The sequence below is a fragment of the Mesoplodon bidens genome (assembly GCF_964165515.1).
Source record: "Mesoplodon bidens genome assembly, chromosome: 1".
In the NCBI taxonomy this organism is placed as follows: Eukaryota; Metazoa; Chordata; class Mammalia; order Artiodactyla; family Ziphiidae; genus Mesoplodon; species Mesoplodon bidens.
Genome location: NC_138176.1, coordinates 56,068,958 through 56,089,198, shown reverse-complemented (window position 1 = coordinate 56,089,198; position 20,241 = coordinate 56,068,958). Strand labels below are relative to the sequence as shown.

Genomic DNA, 20,241 nt, shown 5'->3' with positions numbered 1-20,241 from the left:
GTCGATTTTTAGATAAGAGGTCTATGGAGATGGACATTTTTAAAAGTACTGTTTACTTAATGCAGCATGACTTAAAATGGGCCTGTAACCTGACAAGTGTACTGAATGAGGAATGTTCAATTTACCAGTTCGAACCAGCCAAGTCCTCACATGAACTTTCTGAGACCCGGCTGAGAAGCCTGGGAAAGTATAACTAACCACAAACCCTCAGTGTTTCCTCCACCTGATTCCTTCTCCCCAGCTTTCACTCCATTACCTTAAGCACTCTTCTAAGACCCACTTAATGCTCCAGACATATTATAAAACCTTAGCGGTCAACAGAATCTACAGCCACCTCAGCTCACCAGCTATATACCTGCTTCCATGTCAACCAACACTGAAAGGAAAGATTCTGTTCTATTTTTAAATATATTGAGCAAAGAAGCAGCTTGGTATGTAAAGGATGGCTGTCACCCAAATTCACTGTTATTCTATTTTTAATCAAGGATAATAGACTTCGAAGTCAGATACATCTGGGATTCAAATCCCACATCTTTGTCAACTGTGTGATTTTGGGAAAATCACTTAGCCTCTCTGAAACTCACTGTCTGCATATGTAAAATGGGAATGATAATAATAGTACCTAAACAATAGGTTATTTTGAGGGATGAATGCAATGACATACATAAAGCAAAAGTGTGCCAAAATGTTGGCCATTTTGTTATTACTATTACTTTTATGAACATACCATATTCATCATTCACTCACTATTCACGAAGCACTTATTCAACACCTTCTGTGTGCTGGAAAAACTCAGTAAATATTGTAAAATGGGTTTTCTTAATGACTCAATAAACATTTATTCAGTGCCTTTTATGTGCTGGGTGCTGGAAAAACTCAATAAATATTATAAAATTGGCTTTCTTAATGACTTGAGATTTCAACCAAACAACAATGAAGTATAAGAAATGTCTCTGCTGGTGGATAAAAAATACACTTAAAGTGCTTTATATAGAGCCTGGCACATGGTAGATAGAAAATGTTACATGATAATGGTGGTGCTGGTGGTGGTGATATTGAAAACTATTTGATTTGATAATCTTTACTCAATTCACTTGCCAGAGTTTGTCCCTCTAAGAAACCATTTATTTTCAAGTAAATGAGTACTGATCTTGTAAGAAAGAACTTCTTTTCTCAAAGTAACTGTTTAATAGGTGCAGATTAACATTCTTTATTACAGGGTAGGCTTATAATAAAGAGTCTAGAGTCTGGGAGGTAATTCTCACTACTGAAAAGTAAATTAATTTTGACTAATAAGTAAATATCAGAGTAGTTGGGCTTAGAAGTTCCCATAATATAAAGAAATCAGAGGTATGATTATACATATGACAATGACAGTAAAAAAAAAAAAACTGCTCGCCTACTTTGTAAAATAATTAAAGGTAGACCTCACCCCTTGGTTAAAAAGAAATGTATTCTTTTACATTTTACGTTAGTTTACAGTAGGCATCATTTTCTGTGGGAAATAGACCCGAATAAATAGGTGTAGACGTTTGCTCTTCTTTGTCATTTATTCTTTCACAATCCCTTAGTATTTCAACAGAGTTTGATGCACTCTGTTGTGGGTCCTTAGGGCCTTAATTCTCAAAAAAATAAAAATTTGTTTTCCAAAATCATTTTTCCACAAAATAGGAAGTGCCTAAGTATGATAAAAAGTCTTTTGGTGACAGCAAAGTAAGAACTCATTATGCTTTCAGGCCAGTAATATGTTAGTGTGGCATAAGCCAAGTTCAATGAGAAATTAATTTTCACCAAGGTCTGTCCTTACCTCAAATATGTTTGAAGGCTCATTGTTGTACTGATTGGATATTATTTCTGACTGGTCACTGCACCACTTGAGTCCACCCAGAAAGCTGTCTGTATCCAAGTCGTTCACGTCTAGTTCAGAAAGGTCAAGTTCAGGAAGATCTGGGCAAAGAGGCTGGTCTTCACCAACCAGAGCAGCACACTGCAGGGGGCAGGGTAGGAAAGAAAAAAGCTTTCATTAACTGCAGGAATTTATTAAACTGCAATAGCATGTGATAGGAATTAAGCCTGGTTAATTCAACGACACCACCAAAGCTGGTTTCCAGGGTTTTAGTCCCCAGAATAAACATCCTAAATTCTTTAACTCACTTTGCTCCCAAAGGATACTTTGCCAGAACCATTCCATCCCAAATTCTACCTCCAAATCCATAGTAAATGCCATGCTTCCATGAAGCCTTCTCTGATTCGTCCAGTTAGAAATCAACTTAGATTTGTTGGTACCTTTTTGATAGTTAGCACTTACCAAGTTTCAAATTGTTTTCTGGTTAACTATATGCAAAATTTCACTCTACTCTTAGAGTATAAGCCCTTTGAGGGAAGGATACAAATTTGATTTCACCTTGGAATTGCATCACACATACGAGAGACAAAATAAACGATTACTAAATGAGAGAAAAAAAACCCATAAGAACTATACCAGGAAAACTTTCTCCATTTACTCTCTCTTTAACTATTATAATCCATATAATTCATTTAGCAACTAATGATGCAACGTCCTTTAACGTGTCTATGGTTCTCTTGAATTGTTATTTAAATCTTTTACTTGACTTTTCATGAGATTCTGAACTTCTCAAACAGGTCAAAAATAAATCCATTGAGATGAAGGACAAAAATCATATTTTTTATGATCTTTGTTATCTTTCACTATGTGTAACTTGAAAGTCTTCTGTGTTGGTGTGTGCGTCTGTGTATATGTGTATACCGTTGGGATCACCTGAAGTCTGAAAAGAAAAACCACTCTAGCACACCACAACTATGTTTTTGTTCATCATTTATATATTCCTAAACTATGCTCTAAGTGAATTCAAAAGAACAATTTTTTATTTGGAGTTTTAAAAATGGTTTCAATACACTGAGAGGCTTAAAATACCCTCTACCGTGACTGGGCTGCTTGTCACCTCCTAGCATAGAGTAAGTGGTCTGTTAACTCTCCTGCACTGTGGGTTTTTGAGGAAAGTGGGCCCGCTTCCTAAGGTGGGCTTCTAACCTCGAATTGGCTATCTGACTGCTGATTCATCATTACCAATTGTGAAGAACCCTGCAGAAACTTCCTTTTGAAGGGATCTGGTGATGCCAGAGCCATAAGGACTTTATCTGCAAGCTGAGGGGTCTCAATTGAAAGGTACACTCTCTGAGGTGGTACCCTCACGGCCCTCCCTTCCAAGGCCAGGGGAGATGCTGGGGAGTTCTTCCCATCCAGGCAGCAGTTGGGCATGAAGCTAAAGATACTGCTTGACATTTAGATTTTGAATAAAATAAGTTCTACGCAGATTTTTTTTCTCAAGCACCCCTGTCATCCCTGGCAGGCTACATTACACGGGTCATATGCAGCAGCATGGTCATAAGCACCACACTGAGAAGTAGGTACTGGGTAATGGAGTCAGCAGTTGGTAAGGGGAGGCTGGGAGAAGCCTGAAAATTCCTGCACTTCCTCCCTAAGACCACTGGGCCCCACTGAGATCCCAAACTGCAGGCACAAAGGTAATGCCAAGAAAGGGCAATCCCCTTTATCTCAACTTTTTCCTTATCATTTTATTGGTCTTTCTCTTTTATTATTGGAGTTAGCCCAAAGTTACAGATCCGTATACTTGACTAGATTGATAAGTAAGCAGAGGCTGGGCTGAAGAGAAGATTTTGTTCTGGGACAGTGTTTGGATTTTGTTACAGGCACAACACTTCCCAGTCTCCACACTTGCCCACTGCTTGTCCTCCAAACACAAACACTCACACACCCCCACACACAGTTAACTCTTCCACAACATGACCAATTCAGAGACAAGGGGAGAACTTTTTCCCTGGTGCAAAACCCACTAGGATTAGGGGAGAGTCCTTAAAATAAAAAGCATAAACAACAAAAATGACAACAAAAAGGAAAACTAAGTTAGACAACGTAGGATCTCTACGTCTGGCTTAAATTCCTTTTGTGGAGAGCATACTCTAGAACCTGTGTTTGGGAATGCTGATACCAACTGGTGGACAACTTCTTGCTGTCCCCCTCTTTAACAGCCCTCTTGAGGCATGACTTCTTCAAAACCCTTTAACCTTTCAGAAATATGTATTTTTCAGGAACTTTTGAAAACCATTAAAAAGATCAGATCAATTTTTTGTATTTTACTCTGCTGTAATTCACATATTTCTTTCCTCTCCTCTCTCTGTCTGCCTCTCTCATTTTTGCTTTTCTGTTATCATTGAAAAATGTGCATGTGCTCTTGCCAATGCTGACGTGCTAATAAAATCAGGGCTTCTGAACGTGGCATTATCCTGATAATCTAAAACACATTAGTGGTAGCAAGTGTTCCTGTTATTAATTTATATTTGGCCTTTGGATGATGCCAGACTTAACAGTCCGAGCCCTGTAACTGTCCTCATCTGACACTCTGATATTTACTGCTTCCCTATACATCTGTAACAGGTGTGCTTTATTGCAATTACAGAGACACATTCTACTGCCTCTTTGCAACTATGACAGCTATTTCGCAACCATAGCCTTAATTTTATAATAAGATTTAGGAGGATAAAGCAGTCACTAAACACAAAAGGCTAATTATTGTACGTTATTTCACCCCAACAGACTTTTCTCTTAGTTAAAGAGCAGACAATAAATTAGCTTAACTGCACTGATGATAATGAAACATTATAATTAAGTATAATTCTCCATTAACCTTTTGGAGGTTTTTGTGCCATTGATGGTAAATTTTAAAGAGAGAGAGAGCAGAAAGAGTGGACTTGGCCACATTAATTACATTAATGAAAAAAGAATCTTACTTCTTAAAAAAAAAATCAGGACAGGGGATAAGGGGCAGGGCAGGGGTCAGTAAAGAATGTCAGTCTTAGTAGAGTGCATGTCATTGGAACTGTCTCTATCAATCTTGGTAAGCTTACTGGACATCACCTTCATTAAACTGTGAAACACGGGGCACTCTGAGTAGCTATAGTGATAGAGGCCTTTATTAACCAATGTACTGTCCCGTCATTATGTGCAAAAGGGCATAATACGTTTTAGGATGACAGCAAACATTAATGATTCAAAAAATGAAAGCGGCCTACGCTACCTGCTGCTCGTAATATTTGAGCCTGGCGGAGGTGATTCCCAGGGCTGCCACGACCAAGGCTGGGCTGCTAGCAGCCTGCTGCCTCCAGCGCAATAGAGAAGCGACCGGCCCGTCTCAGCTGACCAACAACTCAATCCACGGCTGGACAATTAGCCTGAGACCTCACCTCCTTAAGAACAAAATTAAAAAGCCACTGTCCTAAACGGTTCTGACGCTTATTTGAAAATGACTGCAGGAATGCCAATGAAGAAAATAAATCTTCCCTATTTCCATATGATCTAGTTCTTCAATCAACTCCTAGCAGCATCAGGAAGAATACATGATGGAAAAATGAAACTGCAGCAGCTGAGACCCACAGTGCCAGCCAGACAACCGCCCGCAGGATACTCCAACTACTCGAAGACAATTAGGACTTTGAAGCCACTTAGAACCCTGACTCGTAAGAACTGCAGGACGTGTGAATTATCCATAACTCTTCCACCTTACCAAGAAATCACAACAAGATAAGAACAGTTACAATCCGCAAATATGCATCTGCCAAGGCAAGAGAGGGCAAACGAAGCCAGCATTTGCAAGCCCAGAGAAGAGTTAAGAATCCAGGGCATGCCTCACTAGAGAGGAAAAATGCATTCGCAGACGGCCTTGGCCAAATTATTTTCACTTTAGATGTGTATCGCAGCACCACATGGACATCTTATTTAATCAAATCACGTGTAGCCCTTGATCCTCCCCTTACCCTACGTGCCCCCAGCTTCCCAGAGGAAGCTCTCCCAGCCCTTTGCCAGATTCATTGTTAGCTGCTCAGATCCTCCCTGCAATTCAATTCGGGTCCATCTCACCAGAGTCCACAGAAAGTTTTGCTTGTTTCCCAAGTTGGCCAAACTTCCCGAGAACATTCCATTGTGTTGAATGCGAACATGCCGCGGTCCTCCGTCCCCCCCCCCCCGCTAGTCACTCTAGACTCCAGAGATTACGAGGAAACCGGCTCGCTTTTTTCCCCCCTGTATGAATTGTAGCCAGCAGAGACTGTGGAATTGATGTATTGCCATCTATTTTTACACAAGCAGCGAGCAGCTCCACACACAGTCCTGCATAAACTCTATTCTCTCTCTGGCTTCAGGCAGCTCTCCGTGGTACACAGAGATTTAACCATTGGCTTCCCTGCCACTGACGCTGATGGAAAACCTTGCACTGTAAGGCTTTTTTTTTTTTTTTTTTCTTTGCTGGCCAAAGCTTTCAACCACATAGAGGAGTTTTAAAGGAATCAGCTTTGTTGTTTCGTGTTCTGTGGGAAAAGCAATCTAAAATAGCCCAGCAGGATTATTTAGGATTCTGTGAGTTCTCTGATGAACAGAGAGAGAAGAAGAAAAAAATCCAGACTAGAGTCAAAACTGACTAGATTCGAGCCCATCTATTTTAATATTTTTATCTTCATCTTATTTTAAATAGAAATGGCATTTTTCCAAGCAGGCCACTAAACACCACTAGAAAGACTTCAGCTTCTGATTCATATCAATATCTTAGGGCATAAATATTGCATATGAGTAGAAACAGAGCCAAAGGCACATGGAAAGAGTTTCTAACTGCAACAGATCCTGATGACAGCAGCTAAGCTTTGATTTGTTCACGGTATCTCAGAGCCACCTTAAAATAGCAAACTTATTGGAGTTAAGATAAGATTGAGATTCCCTTCCAAAGCTCCTGCCCCGGCTACTTTGCTGCCTCCTCTCCTCGCCCAAGCCCAAGCCCTTCCCCCTCTTACAGGAATAATTGCATTGCGAGGGAAGCTTCCGTCCTGGCTGCAGCGCTGAGCCCAGCCCCACCTCACCTCGATGTCACTCCATACAGAGTCCTGGTTGCACATGTCCCACGCCATCCAGCTCCTGAATGACGCCAGTCAAGCTGTTTCAACTCCAATCCACAGTGACACAGAGCACACACTCATGCAGGCAACCAGCCCCTTACTGAGAGTGAACTGAAGGCACCTGTCTTACTACAGTCCCCAGTCACATGACAAAGCTATTAAAAAGTAGGCTGGGCTGTCACTCACCCAGCCTCCCTTCTCCTGTGCTGCTAGCTGCTCAAACTCGTGACGTCACTCAAAGGCAGCCCTCTGCCTCAGTGAAGTAACGCTTAAAAAAAAAAAAAAAAAAAAAAAAAACGGAAAGAAAGAAAGAAAGAAAGGAAACACTTGGACTTTTGGAGCATCATGCTGTGACTAAAACCAGCTTTGAATGCCACCGACTCTAAATGGAGCCCTGGCCATATAATAACTAAAATCCCCTGCAATCTTTTTTTAATTTATTTTCCTTCCAAAACAAGCAAGTGGCAAAGCTCTCTGTTTCATGACAGAGTAACTACATTCTTAGCTAAAATGTGGACTCCCTCAGGACTCAGATTTGAAGACAACCAAGTGGACTTGGTTTGGGACTTAACGCAAGATCTTCTTACATGATGGATTTTTATGAGACATTTTCTAATTGGGGGAAGTGTTTGAAAACAGAGAATGGGGCATGCTTTCTTTCTTTCTTTTTTTGTTTTTGCTTATTTAATCAACAAAACAGCCTGTATTTGTTAAGGTATAAACAAACTCCTCCACCCAGAAATCTGCTGTCCCTGTGTCAGTAGGGAATACCAGCTTCCGAGAAGTGTTACTGCAGTTTACTTTGCTCCATATAAGGAGAACAAGCAACAAAATACCACCCTTTCAGGGTCCTTCTAATTATTTCCATTTCTCTCATAGGCTCTCAGAAAACAAGTGTTAGTAAAGACAGTCGCTACCGCTTTGCCCAGATCAGCTTAGTTTCCCGGCTACCTTTTTTTTTTTTTCATACATGTAGCATTTCCTCTGCAACTGCCTTAGGGTGCCTTTTTGTATAAACACTGGATTCCAACCCTAGTACCCTGGGTTGTGCAGTTTGCCTTTGAGATCAAGAATGTCCATGGAGTGAGGGAAAAATACCGACATGCTATTAGCAGAAATATTCATTTCTTGAGCTTTTTCATTCTTTGAATTTTTCAGCTTCTAGCCTGAGACAATGAGGGCTAATGCAGGTTCAACTGTTTTATGATGACACTACATATTGAATCCATAACAAACTCAATGTACTAGACAACGCCAGAAAACACTTCCCATAACACCACAGAGGTCGGATTTAACCCTTCCAAGTTCCAGAGTGATGTTCACGTGGACATATATTTGTGAATATACATGTTTTTATAAAATTTTAAACCCCATATATGTTAAAAATCAACTCAGTCTTTTACTTGATAATTACTCATCTGAAAAAAAAAATTCCCCAGGTATCTAAAAATGATTCTGAAGAACTATTCATTTAATCTCCTATTCTACTAAGTTTAATGTAATGAATTCGCTATTGTCCATTCCTTTATCAGGAAAAAAGTGGTGATTTGCTCTAAATATAAAGTTGCTCAAATATTAAAGTGAAAGAAAAAACAAACCAAAAAACATCAGACTGTTTCTTCTTTCAGATCACATCTATTTTAAGAAATTTGTCTACTCTGAGATCTGCAACAAGTTGCTAGTATATTACTGAATAATGTGATGAAATTGACAGTTTGTCATTACGGGACATAAAACCGATGGCCAAAAGCTTTGACGTTTTAAGTTAGCTGAATACACTTCACTGGCACATTTTCCCTCTTACAAATAGCGGAAAATTACCATAGTTTTAATTTTCCAAATCAAGAAAGAACAGGAAAATACAACCTCGGGAAGGCTTTTATACATGCAATTAGTGGCATTACTCTGCACTCCCCACAAAGAAACACTAATTTTCTTCACAATTATATTCTGATTTAATGTAAAACTACAGTAAATTATTAAAATGCAGGGCAAAGGTCATTGGCTCTGTGCTCAACACAGTCAACTGTGAAATAATATTGGTCACTTGACCAAGAAGAGTTGATGTTTATTCATTATTATCAGGTGACCCCTGTGTCGTGATATTCTCTGATACTTTTGTGTTCATTGAATGCTAGGCATCCATTATATTTATGTGAATATATATATAATATTTAATCCTATCTTTTAGAGTTGTTCTTTACACTGGAACATTCTGTATTATTGCTTTTGATATTTAACCTATTCATAATATGTTATCAGGGTTTTCTTGTTTGTCTTTTTGCCACCTAATTCCACGTTTTCTTAATCAAATCAGCACATTCACTGAAAGCAAAGGTGGTTTCATACATACAGACTTCTTTTTTTTTCTTACCGTCACGAAGAGGGTTAGTTAGGAGTCAAAACATTGAAATGATTTATAAGCTCCAGCATACTGCAATTTTTCCCTCAAATTTCTATTATTTTACACATAAAAATTTAAATAGATTCTTGGGGAAAATTAGAGTACCTTCCACTGTTGTTTTTTTGGTCTCAAAATTATAACTCTAATGAGAGGGATACTCTAGAGGTCTTATAACTTGGTTAATTAGCTCTTCAGATTAAAGTTTCTCTTCTGTCCAGTTTTTCTTTTCTCAGGAGAACATAAAGTGTTAGTTGCTCACCAACCTTGGTCTTTCCTGGTTTCCCAGGATGTTTCTATATTTGATTCCCCCTCGGCCTTGACTGTTTCTCTTCCTTTCTCCCTGCAGCCCTCTTTTCACCCATTCATCAACTCTGCCTCCAAGATTTCCAAATGTTTGGTTTCAATCAACAAGGATCTATTGAAACCTTACTGTGTCCACAGCAATGTATTGCAAGGGCTGCTAAGAAGGCATATGTCATGAACACAAGGGAACTTACAATTTGGGGGGCTGACAGACCTTAAAAACACAGAATAATCTGATATGAAAAAAACAATGCTATTTTGCTCAATATCCAATTCCTGTCTTCCTTAAAATACACCCTTTCTAGGTACAAGGTTCTTTCACTAACCATTAAATTCACACCCAAATCAACCCCATTTTGTCTCAACAATAGAAGGAGGTATTTATTAACATCTGTTGAGTGCTCATAATGTTCCATATCTACACAGAGCCTGGATTCCACCCCAATAGAATTTCTCCCTTCAGTAGTTCTGTTATCGTTCCGCAAGACTCCAACATTGGTGGAGGCAAGAGTATCTATCCTTAAAGTCGATAACAAGAGAGAAATTAAACCTTCAAGAGAAGAGTTCAATTCTATGAAAAAAATTTGACAAAGTACATGACGTTTGAGTTTCCTTCCCCTCTCCTGCCCCAGATTACAAGGCTTTTGCTGCTCTGCCTATTTCAGACATCTGCCACTTATAAAAAATAAACACCATCAAACCCAAATACCCAAGTAGACAACAGCAGAGACAATTGGTTTTGATCTCATTATTGAACATAGGTGAGAACCCAGAAGTGAAGAGCTACTAGTATAAATATCTTTGCTCATTTGTTTTTCTAAGCTTACAATAAACTACATAAGAAGAAATTTAAGGCTAAAAGTTTTCAAGGAAGAAAAATGGGGAAGAAAATATATAGCAGAGCTTACAAGGGCTAGACACTGAGATTAGCATTTTAGATACCACACTTACAATCAATTTAGTCCTCAAAACTATCCAATAAAGATGATCTGTGTACCCATTTTATAACTGAGAAAAATAAGACAGAGCCAGGATTTAGATAACAGCTGAAAAGAGCATACAGATCTCTGAAAACCCTTCTAGGAAGAACTAAAGTTTCATAATAAGAATAATATTCATTCTCAAATCAAAAGCACAGCAAAGTCCCCCGAGGCAACTTTATAACCTAGAGACTGTCTACATAGCTGGAAACCAACATTCTTGGGAATGCTGCCTGCATAGAAAGGAAAGGGATCTGCCCAGAATGGCTAATATTTTTAAAGTTAATCATTGATAATGGGCATTCAATTGCTGGCTTTTAATTCCTAGAGGGGCTAACTGATCCTGAAACCCCACATCAGTCTGAGCATGTGCTCTGAGCCCCTGGGACATGTTTGAAGCTGCTGCTGTGCAGGGCACAGAAGTTGGTAGCAGGGCAGGGTATAACAAAGGCCCCTAGCCTATAACCACCCTAAAATAAAGTCTTATTTTACACAAAATCACCATGGTGATGGCACTGTGAACTAAGCATATTTGGGAAACAGAGGGAAATCAGTAGTCGGCTTTAATGCCTCCTAGCATTTGTTTATTTATTTTATCTTCTAATAAACTAAACAACTTCAGCAACCTCTCTCTCATCTCCAGTGAAACCTTCTGCAGAGCAGCTCTATGCAACTGAGCCTGTATTTTAACGTGGATCTCAAAATCTGCTCTTGGCATTTTTCACATTAAAATAAAAAATAATGTGCAAATTAATCCAAATTGCAATCAATTGGACTAATCTAAACATAAGGCAAGAAGTATGCTTATTAGGCCCACAGATAAGAGATAATAAAAGGATGGTTAAAATCTGATTTTGTCTGATGCTTAACTCTGTTGTATTTGTGCATTTATAGACATTTTCATTTACCTTAATTATTTCAGGTTAATTCATTTATAATTCAGCGAGTTATTGAGTATTTAAACAAGAAATGTTCAATAGGATTATTTAGCTTTTTTTTTTACTGAAACTGAAAATAAAGCACATCATATCTTATTAAATTTGTTATTATTTAAAATCTTAAAGTCCTATCGAACCTCAATAACATAATTCACTTGGTAAGAGAGATATTTTATCCCCTAACTGAAGTTACTGAGGGCCAGAGAAACCTCAGGTAGAAACACAAATTATTAAATTGGAAAAAAACTGTTAGTCAAACAGTTCGCCCTGTTTGGTACTTATTTCTAGAGATGGGGTCCTAATGAGCTTAACTTCTTTTGATTGTAGAGAAAAAATTGTATTTTCAACTATTGTTGAAATGGAAGAATTAAATAAGTGAAGTGTTTTTTTTTCTTTTTCTTTTTCTCAATCCCACCAGGTAAGATTCAGAAGGGTTTTAGTTATTTTGCTTTTGTTTCTGTTGTGGATTTCTCCAGTGCTTTGGTATTTGAATTTTACTCTAGCAGAGTGAATATATATCCTAAAAATGTGGGGATGTAGAATGGAAATAAATTCTCATCTTAGGAAGCAATTAGCTTAAGGTCTAGCTAAATTTTTTGATACCTTATATAAAACCTTATTTTTTTGCTAGCCCAAGTAAACACAGGATTTTTGAGGGAATATTCTTAATCAAGAAGACCCCTTCTAAGACTGACCTCCACATTTAGCAGCTCAATGAAAAACAGATGTCAAATACTACTGGTCAGATTATAAATGAGTACAAATTTTTCTAGAGGACAAGCAGGCAGTATGTGTCAAAAATGTTAAAAATGGGCATCCCCATAGACCCAGAAATTCTACTTCTAGAAGTTCATCTTAAGGAAATAACAGGGGGATATGTGCAAAGATTTTTAGTGTGAAGATAGTCAATGCTACATAATTTACACTATTGAAAACTTGAAAGCAGTGTAAATGTCCAACAGTAATGGCCTAGCAAAATAAATAATGGAACACTATATATATATAAACTCATATATATTCATACACATATATTCATTATGCATATATATTCAATGCTATCATTAAAAACTGTTGTGAAATACATTAATGGCATAATGAGAAAATGTTCAAAATATACTAAGGTTTAAAACTATGTTTGAAAAAACTATAATCACAACAAATTTACATATAAATATACACTCAGAAAGACAGAAGAACTAAGAGGATAAGGAGAAAATATAACAAGGTGTTAATAGTGGCCAATAACATAAGTTCTATTAAATTTGTGTGTGGGGGGGTATATGTACCTTTCTGTAGTTTTTTAATTTTCTATGCTAAATATGTATAACTTTTATATTCAGAAGAAGAATAAAAACTATTCATTTTGAAAAGAAACATAGAGATTCAGACTTATAACTGTGCCTTCTTAATATACAGGGAATGTAGCAAATAGAAATAGCCCCTGACATCCAATATAAGCCTCCATATTCATCATATATTTAAAAGAAAGCCATTTCTGTCTATCAAATCGAGTCTAACAGCCACTCCACTCAGGACGCAAAGCTGAGAGAAGTTACTACCTGGCACCCTGAGAAACCTCTGAGACCTGAATTATAGGGATAGGAAAGCTATCCACTATTAGCTTGCCTCAGAGGTGGGCCCAGACCACTGACACCCAGATGCCACAGCCATCTTCACTTTGTTTCTCAAGTTGAAATTTCATCAATTAAGTGAGACAAACATTCCATTCTAAAGTACGATTATCCTTGGTAGGGTTAAGGGGATTTCAGTTATTTATACAAAAGCATCTATTTGTTAATCATATTTTTTATTCTCTTCTAGCATCTAATGGAGCTCAGAAGCACATACCAAGAAAAAAAAATAGTAAATGCTTTAAGAATGTTATGACTAAAGTATTAAGAAAATTTCTCAAGAAGGGATTGTTACTGACTAGGGAATAGGAAGGGGCAGTTCTAGAAAGAAGAAGGGAAGAGGTGCTGGAGATGTGGCTTCTACTGGAGACCATGGAAATTGACTGGATGGGGAAAATGCAGTCCACGTTTCAAACCAATGACTTGCAAGTGAACTTCTGGACCACAATCTGTTCCAAAACGGGGAGCCACCTGTATAAATGCTATCATGTTGCAGCCCTGTTCTTGGGCAAGAAGCTCATTCTGGGTTCTCCAAATGTCACATGAGACCTTCACCCATCTCCTTTCCCCTGGAAGGCTATCTCCACAGGAATGGAAGCTGTATTATGAGCCTCTTTGACTTAGCATCCTTGCAGTTTCATGGGTCTTTCCTGCAAATCACTCTTCCTACACTTGGGTGATCATTATTTTGACCATTAAGAATTCTCATGAGAAGATGGTTGATAGGGCTGGAACCAAGGCCAAGTTCATGAGATATCAAGTGATTACATGAGGCTCAAGTCTTCCTGATAAGTGGAGTGACTTTGTAGATCTTGATTTAGCCCAAAAGAGAAGGGCAAGGATGGTAGGAAGGACATGGGTCCTGCAATTCAACTTTGGGAGGTTCACTTAATGATTCTGAGCCTCAGTTTCCTTATCTGTCAACAGAGGTGGCCGGATTCAATTATATCTAAGATCCCTGTCAACTCTCAAATGCAATGCTGGATCTGCCTTGACAGACACAGGCAACCTGGGAAGACTTCTCTGCACGGGGTGAATCCAAATGTTTCATTGTACAAAGGCACTAGAAATCAGGGAGGGTGTGCAGGAAAGGTATCCGGTGCTCAACTTTGCTGAAAAACCACAGCTTCATCACTTTCATAGCAATATGGATATTTAACTTCCTAACCATTCCAGAAAAAGAATAGATGAGAACTGGTGAAACATAATACTTTCATGAATATTGGCTGTAAGAAGACCAGCTTCTACAGACCTGGATTTCTTACAAAGCCCAGGTCATTGCCCCAGAGAAACAGCAAGCTTTCATCTTGTTTATCATTAATTCTATTAAATGGTACAAGTCACGTAGAAGATCAAGCCCCTGCTTGCATAGTAAGGATGAAAAACACACAGCTGATATGATAGTGACTATTCACTTCTGCCTGCATATAGATGCAATTTCACATACTAACATGTGATTTGGTTTTACAACAGGTAAGAAATGATGTTACCCAGAGAGAGAAGATAGAAAAGAGGATGGATCTGAAATTCAGGGTTTTGTAAATAGGAATAAGGTCTAGGGAAATACGAGCTTGGAGTAACACTTTTGCCTCCTAATACCAGAGCACTCCCCCCGTTAAATAAACAGCTCAGGGTACTGGGTAAAAGGAGACCTTACCTTTTTTTTGTTTTTTGTAATTTGAGAAAGATCATCTGAGATATTACTTTAGGGTGTGGAGGCAGAAAAGAAGGACAAATGCCTAACATAGGTTATCCTGGCATTATTAGCAAATATATTAAACCAATGCTGTATCACAAGATATATAGTTGATGCATCACTGGGAGTTATCTAGTTTTCCTGTTTAGCTGTGTTCTTTGTATATATGACCCTATTTATCAGGAGGAAGATCTGTGCTTCCGAGCCAAATAATATTACCAACTTAGAGACCTTCCTTTAGTGCTGAATGAATAGCCCAGCTGCAGCCACACTAGATTCCTTAATAAGACATTTGGAGAGGGAGCCCTGGTAACAATGGAGTAAGCAAAGTAAGACCAGGTGAATGATAAACCTCAGTAAGGACAAAGCTTTGACAGACCACCAGCTCAAACAGTGCTGGACACTCCAGCAGTATACTCTAGCAGGACAGATTTAACTTCCTGTTTTCTTGCACCCAGAAAAAAGAAACAACAAGAAGACTAACATAAGAAAGCTTGATTTCTGGGCCTGTGAAACAGTCTCCAAAAGGCAGTTTACAAGTTTCCCTTTTCAACAGTCCAAAAGCTTGATTATTCTTTAAAGAGCCCAGGTTGTACTTTGCCCCAAGCAGATGATCAGAAAGGATTCTTTTCCTACCTCTTTTCAAAACAAAAATCTCTGACAACTCCTGAGGTGTAACTTCCTACCATCCATCTTAGTACATCCATTTCCATGTAGGGTACCTAAAAATAGGCCACACCTAACCTTTTGCACAGCCATACGAAGCTACTTAGTGGGAACTCCAACTATTCAATCTCCTGTGGGTATTTTCAGACTGTGCCCTCTTTGTCTTCCCTATTGTATTACCCTATGTTGAATATTGCGTAAAAACACAGAACAAGAGAGGTTTGCTGAGAGGTACCTTACACTGCAACCGTTAAGGCTCCATATGTGAGCTTTGTGATTTTGTTTTAGACTGAATCACATGAAACTGTGGTTAATAATATTCTTAAAAAAGTAATTTAAATAATAATTAATGTTCAATAAACTTATTAATTCCACTGACAATATTATGGTTGTTGAGGTTCTTACACTTCAGAAGTATAGCCAAGGGCTTCCCTGGTGGCGTAGTGGTTGAGAGTCCGCATGCCGATGCAGGCGACACGGGTTCGTGCCCTGGTCTGGGAAGATCCCACATGCCATGGAGCGGTATGCCCGTGAGCCATGGCCGCTGAGCCTGTGCGTCTGGAGCCTGTGCTCCACAACGGGAGAGGCCACAACAGTGAGAGGCCCACGTGCCACAAAAAAAAAAAAAAGAAAACAAGAAAAGAAAAAAGAAAAAAGTATAGCCAAGTATATCAATGAGAATGAATAAACTTCTAGTACACATCAAACTGTACATAATTTCCACAAACATAATGTGAAGCAAAAGAAGCCAGACACACCAAAAAAGTACATACCTACTTACGCTAGTCATTATACAAATAAGTACAGAAACAGATATACCTAATTTATTCAGCCAGAAGTCAGGATAGAGGTTGCCTTTGGTGGTGGTTGGAGGCTGGAAGGGGCTCCAGAAAGCTAGTTATGGTATATTTCTTGTTGGCGATGCTAGTTCCATGGGTCTGTTCAGTTAGTAAAAGTTCATGGAATTGAACCCTTATGCTACATGCACTTTTTGGTATTCATATTATATGTCAATAAAAAGTCTAAAAAGCATAGAGAAGAAAGAAAAAGAAGTCTTTCTATACTCCCAAGTTTTAAAGTTTGCTACCTTTCTGTTAAAAAAAAAAATTCTGAATGTTCAATTTATCTCAAAAATCCAGTAAATCACATAGACAACAAGAGCGGAGTAGGAATCAAGGGACCCGACGTGTAGGTTTGTTTGCTGACCTTGGACACAGCCCTTTCACCTTTCTAGATCTATCTTCTATCAAAAGATGGGATAGGATTAGGTATCTCTGAATGTATTTCCTAAATGAATGAAGTGAAGGAAACTTCCAACTCTATACCTTTAGTATTTTGCCCTTGGTTTAAAATTTGTTATTGAAGGGGGTCATTGACTTGGTGTGAAAACAATGGTCCCCTTCTGTGAGAACATAAGCTTTGGGATTAGTCAGCGCAGATGTGTCACTGGGTATCTACCTGTGTGAGCCCAAGCAAGTTACCTCTACTATCAGACCTCACATTCTTAGCTGTGAAAATGGCAACATAAATACCTACTTTACATGATTGGTGTTAGGGTTAAATGAGATGTATACAAGCCCAGTGCTTAGCATATAATAACTACACAGTAATGATACCTGTCATTCACATACCAATACTTAAAACTCATTGAACATCAAACATCAGCAGAATAAATACATAGGTTTGCTTTTTGCCTGGCTTCCCCATCTAAAAAAAGTCCTAAAAGCAAAGCAGAGTAGACTTTCTTTTGAAGTCTTACATTAAGCCAACTTTCTATGAATGTACACACAGAATCATCACCTAAGCTGTGGGGATGCCCAGTGCCTGTACCTGAGGAAGGGAAAAGCAGCCTCAGACCAGCCTTGACCTGGCTCTACCTCTAAAGAGACCAGAAGGAGTAAGTGCAGAGAACAGTTTTTGTTTCCATGTTGCTGTCCACAAAAGCGATCTGAGCCAAAAGTTTTTCAAGAGTTTCTCTGTTAAGAAACAAGACATCCATATGGTGCCTGAAAACTGACAAGACACCATGAGTTTGCAAATTCGAGAAGATCCGCCAAGTAGCAAATCGTGTTTTAAAATGATGATATCTATGGGGTAAAAGTGGAAAACAAAGCTGCAGGAGCAAAACAATCCAATATAAAGTCAATTTTTCCACCAGTGGCCCATTAACTAAATTGTCTTAGCATTCACACTTTTCTCGAATTTGTGATCAATTATACAATTACTTTTTTTTTTTGCGGTTACACGGGCCTCTCACTGTTGTGGCCTCTCCCGTTGCGGAGGGAGCACAGGCTCCGGATTCACAGGCTCAGCGGCCATGGCTCACGGGCCTAGCCGCTCCGCAGCATGTGGGATCTTCCCAGGCCGGGGCACAAACCCGTGTCCCCTGCATCAGCAGGCGGACTCTCAACCACTGCGCCACCAGGGAAGCCCCTATACAATTACTTTTTAAATTGATAAAGTGACATAAAGGGTATGTTATACTTTGTTTTAGATAGTTGAGGTGTTTTTTTTTTTCAAGTAATTTTTCTGTATAAGGATATCCATATACATTAAAAAACTGTATTGGCATATACATTTAAAAAGTTGGTATGTACAGTAAAGTATATATATTGGCATATACATTAAAAAACTGTGTTGTCCAATGCAGCATCCACTACCCACCTATGGCTACTGAGCACTTGAAATGTGTCTAGTCAAACTTGAGATGTGCTGTTAATGCAAAATATACAGAGGATTTCAAAGTCTTAAGTGTGAAGAATTGAATGGAAGATATTAATAATTTATAGTGATGACATGTTGATATAATATTTTGGACATATTGGGAAAAATAAAAGATTTTATTAAAATTAAACTTACCTTTTCTAAATGTGGTTACTAGAAAATTCCAAATTATATATGTGATGTACATAATGTTCCTATTTGACAGTGGTGGCCAGAAGTTTTGCACTCACTCTCAAGTAAGTGATATCATACATGCAAATAAAATGAATGAACACAGAATCAGGGAATTTCAGAAGAAAAGAGGTATTAGAGCAGGGCCCCAGCAGTACACAACTCTAAGGGCATCACTCCCATCCCCATCAGTGAACAGTGACCCTTGGACCTTTACCGTATTCTCGCACAGCCCTGTATTAAATGTTGTATAATCCACCTCCTTACATAATCAGGAAGTCCTTCTAGAATATCCCTGAGGCAACCCCGTATTATCTTTTCAACACCTTCCACACCTTTTCAAAACATATACGTAATAACGCAATGGAAATTTGTAAAGTGAGGTCTAACCGGTACTCCAGATTGGGGGCGGGGGGTGTGGATAGAAAAATAGAGCTGATCATATTATAGAACTCGAACAGGCTGCAGGAGAAGGCCAGAGCAGCACAAAGTATGCAAGGTCTGAGGGATGAGTATGCAAGGTTCTCAAGAAGACTGTTCTCTTCCTGGGCACTAGAGGCATTTTTCAGAGGGTAACATTCACTTGAATTACAAATGCACCCGCCTCTCTCTTCCAAGGGAGAAAAGCCCGTTGTTGCATCTCTAATGTAGCTTTAGTTTTTGGTGCCAAAAATGATTCAGTAAACACAGTTATGTTATGGTATACTATTCTTATTCGGCACTCAAATTAATCTCAAGGCAGTGCTGGCATGAATTCAATTTGATGCCTGTACTTAGGATTTCACATAGGTGCCTTCATCCAATTCTTCTTCGCAACTAATAAAATCTTAATTCATGGTAATATATTTATTTCTAGTTCAGTTCATATTAAGGAGTGCAGTACTTTACAGAAAACTAATTAATATCAATCATATATTATAACATTTTTAATGGTTCAGAGGAAAATCTTACACTAGGGGAAAGATTAGATGAACCGGGGGTCTTAGCCCATCCTATTACTTTATTCTAGAATTTGAGAAAAAGGTACCAAGCATCACTTAAAATATTAATTTAATTGAAGGTGTGCATCATGGGAAGTCTGGGAATTAAGAAACCTCGTTCTTATCCCTAATAGGACATTGATTTGATGTGGACCAAGAATGTAATTTACACTCTCAGAAACTCTGTTTCCCACCTAGTTTGTGTAACAACCATATAATTTGCAAGTTGGTAAAGATAGTCAAATTCAGATGTGTGACACTATTAAAATAATGAACTTCACTAATAGCATGCCTTCTGCAATTGTTGGTAACAATTCTATTTTTATGTAATGTTTGAGTAATGTTAATAGCACCATATTTGCTGGGAATGGACATATAGTCATCAGGATAGTACAAGCGTGAGTCCTTGACTATGACAGAAATGGTGCCCCCTAGAGCTGTGCAATACAGTGGCCCTCCATTGCCTTAAGGAACTATGTTTAAAAGGCCTAATTATCCCCTAGGTACAAAGGACTGGAGCAGTGGTTATACAACTGTTGAACATCTTAAAAAATAATAATAATAATTCAATAGATGCCTTGAAATTTTACGGTCATACTATCCAGCCTTTCCAAATCAGGCATTAGGCATTCATTCATTCTATAACAATTTCCCCACACTGACATGCTATAAGCAAAAACTAAAGTTAAATAAATAAATAAAAATTAAAAGACAGGCACATCCTATTCTTTTTTTTTTTTGGCCTCTTTAACAATCTACACATAAAA

General features: G+C 38.4%; 1 protein-coding gene across 2 annotated transcripts in view; it reads right to left on the bottom strand.

Annotated features, from left to right (window-relative positions):
* The window catches only part of PPARGC1A (PPARG coactivator 1 alpha), a gene marked incomplete at its 5' end in the record, with an annotated part of 312,376 nt that overhangs the window by 99,206 nt on the left and 192,929 nt on the right, over positions 1-20,241 (bottom strand). Inside the window, 2 exons of one of the 2 annotated variants that reach the window (XM_081228988.1) lie at positions 1,808-1,987; positions 6,946-7,062. In XM_081228988.1, coding sequence (XP_081085114.1) covers positions 1,808-1,987; positions 6,946-6,993 — 228 coding nt within the window. Of the gene's footprint in view, positions 1-1,807; positions 1,988-6,945; positions 7,063-20,241 lie in introns of those variants that run through there. The other variant, XM_081228987.1, reaches the window with a different exon arrangement.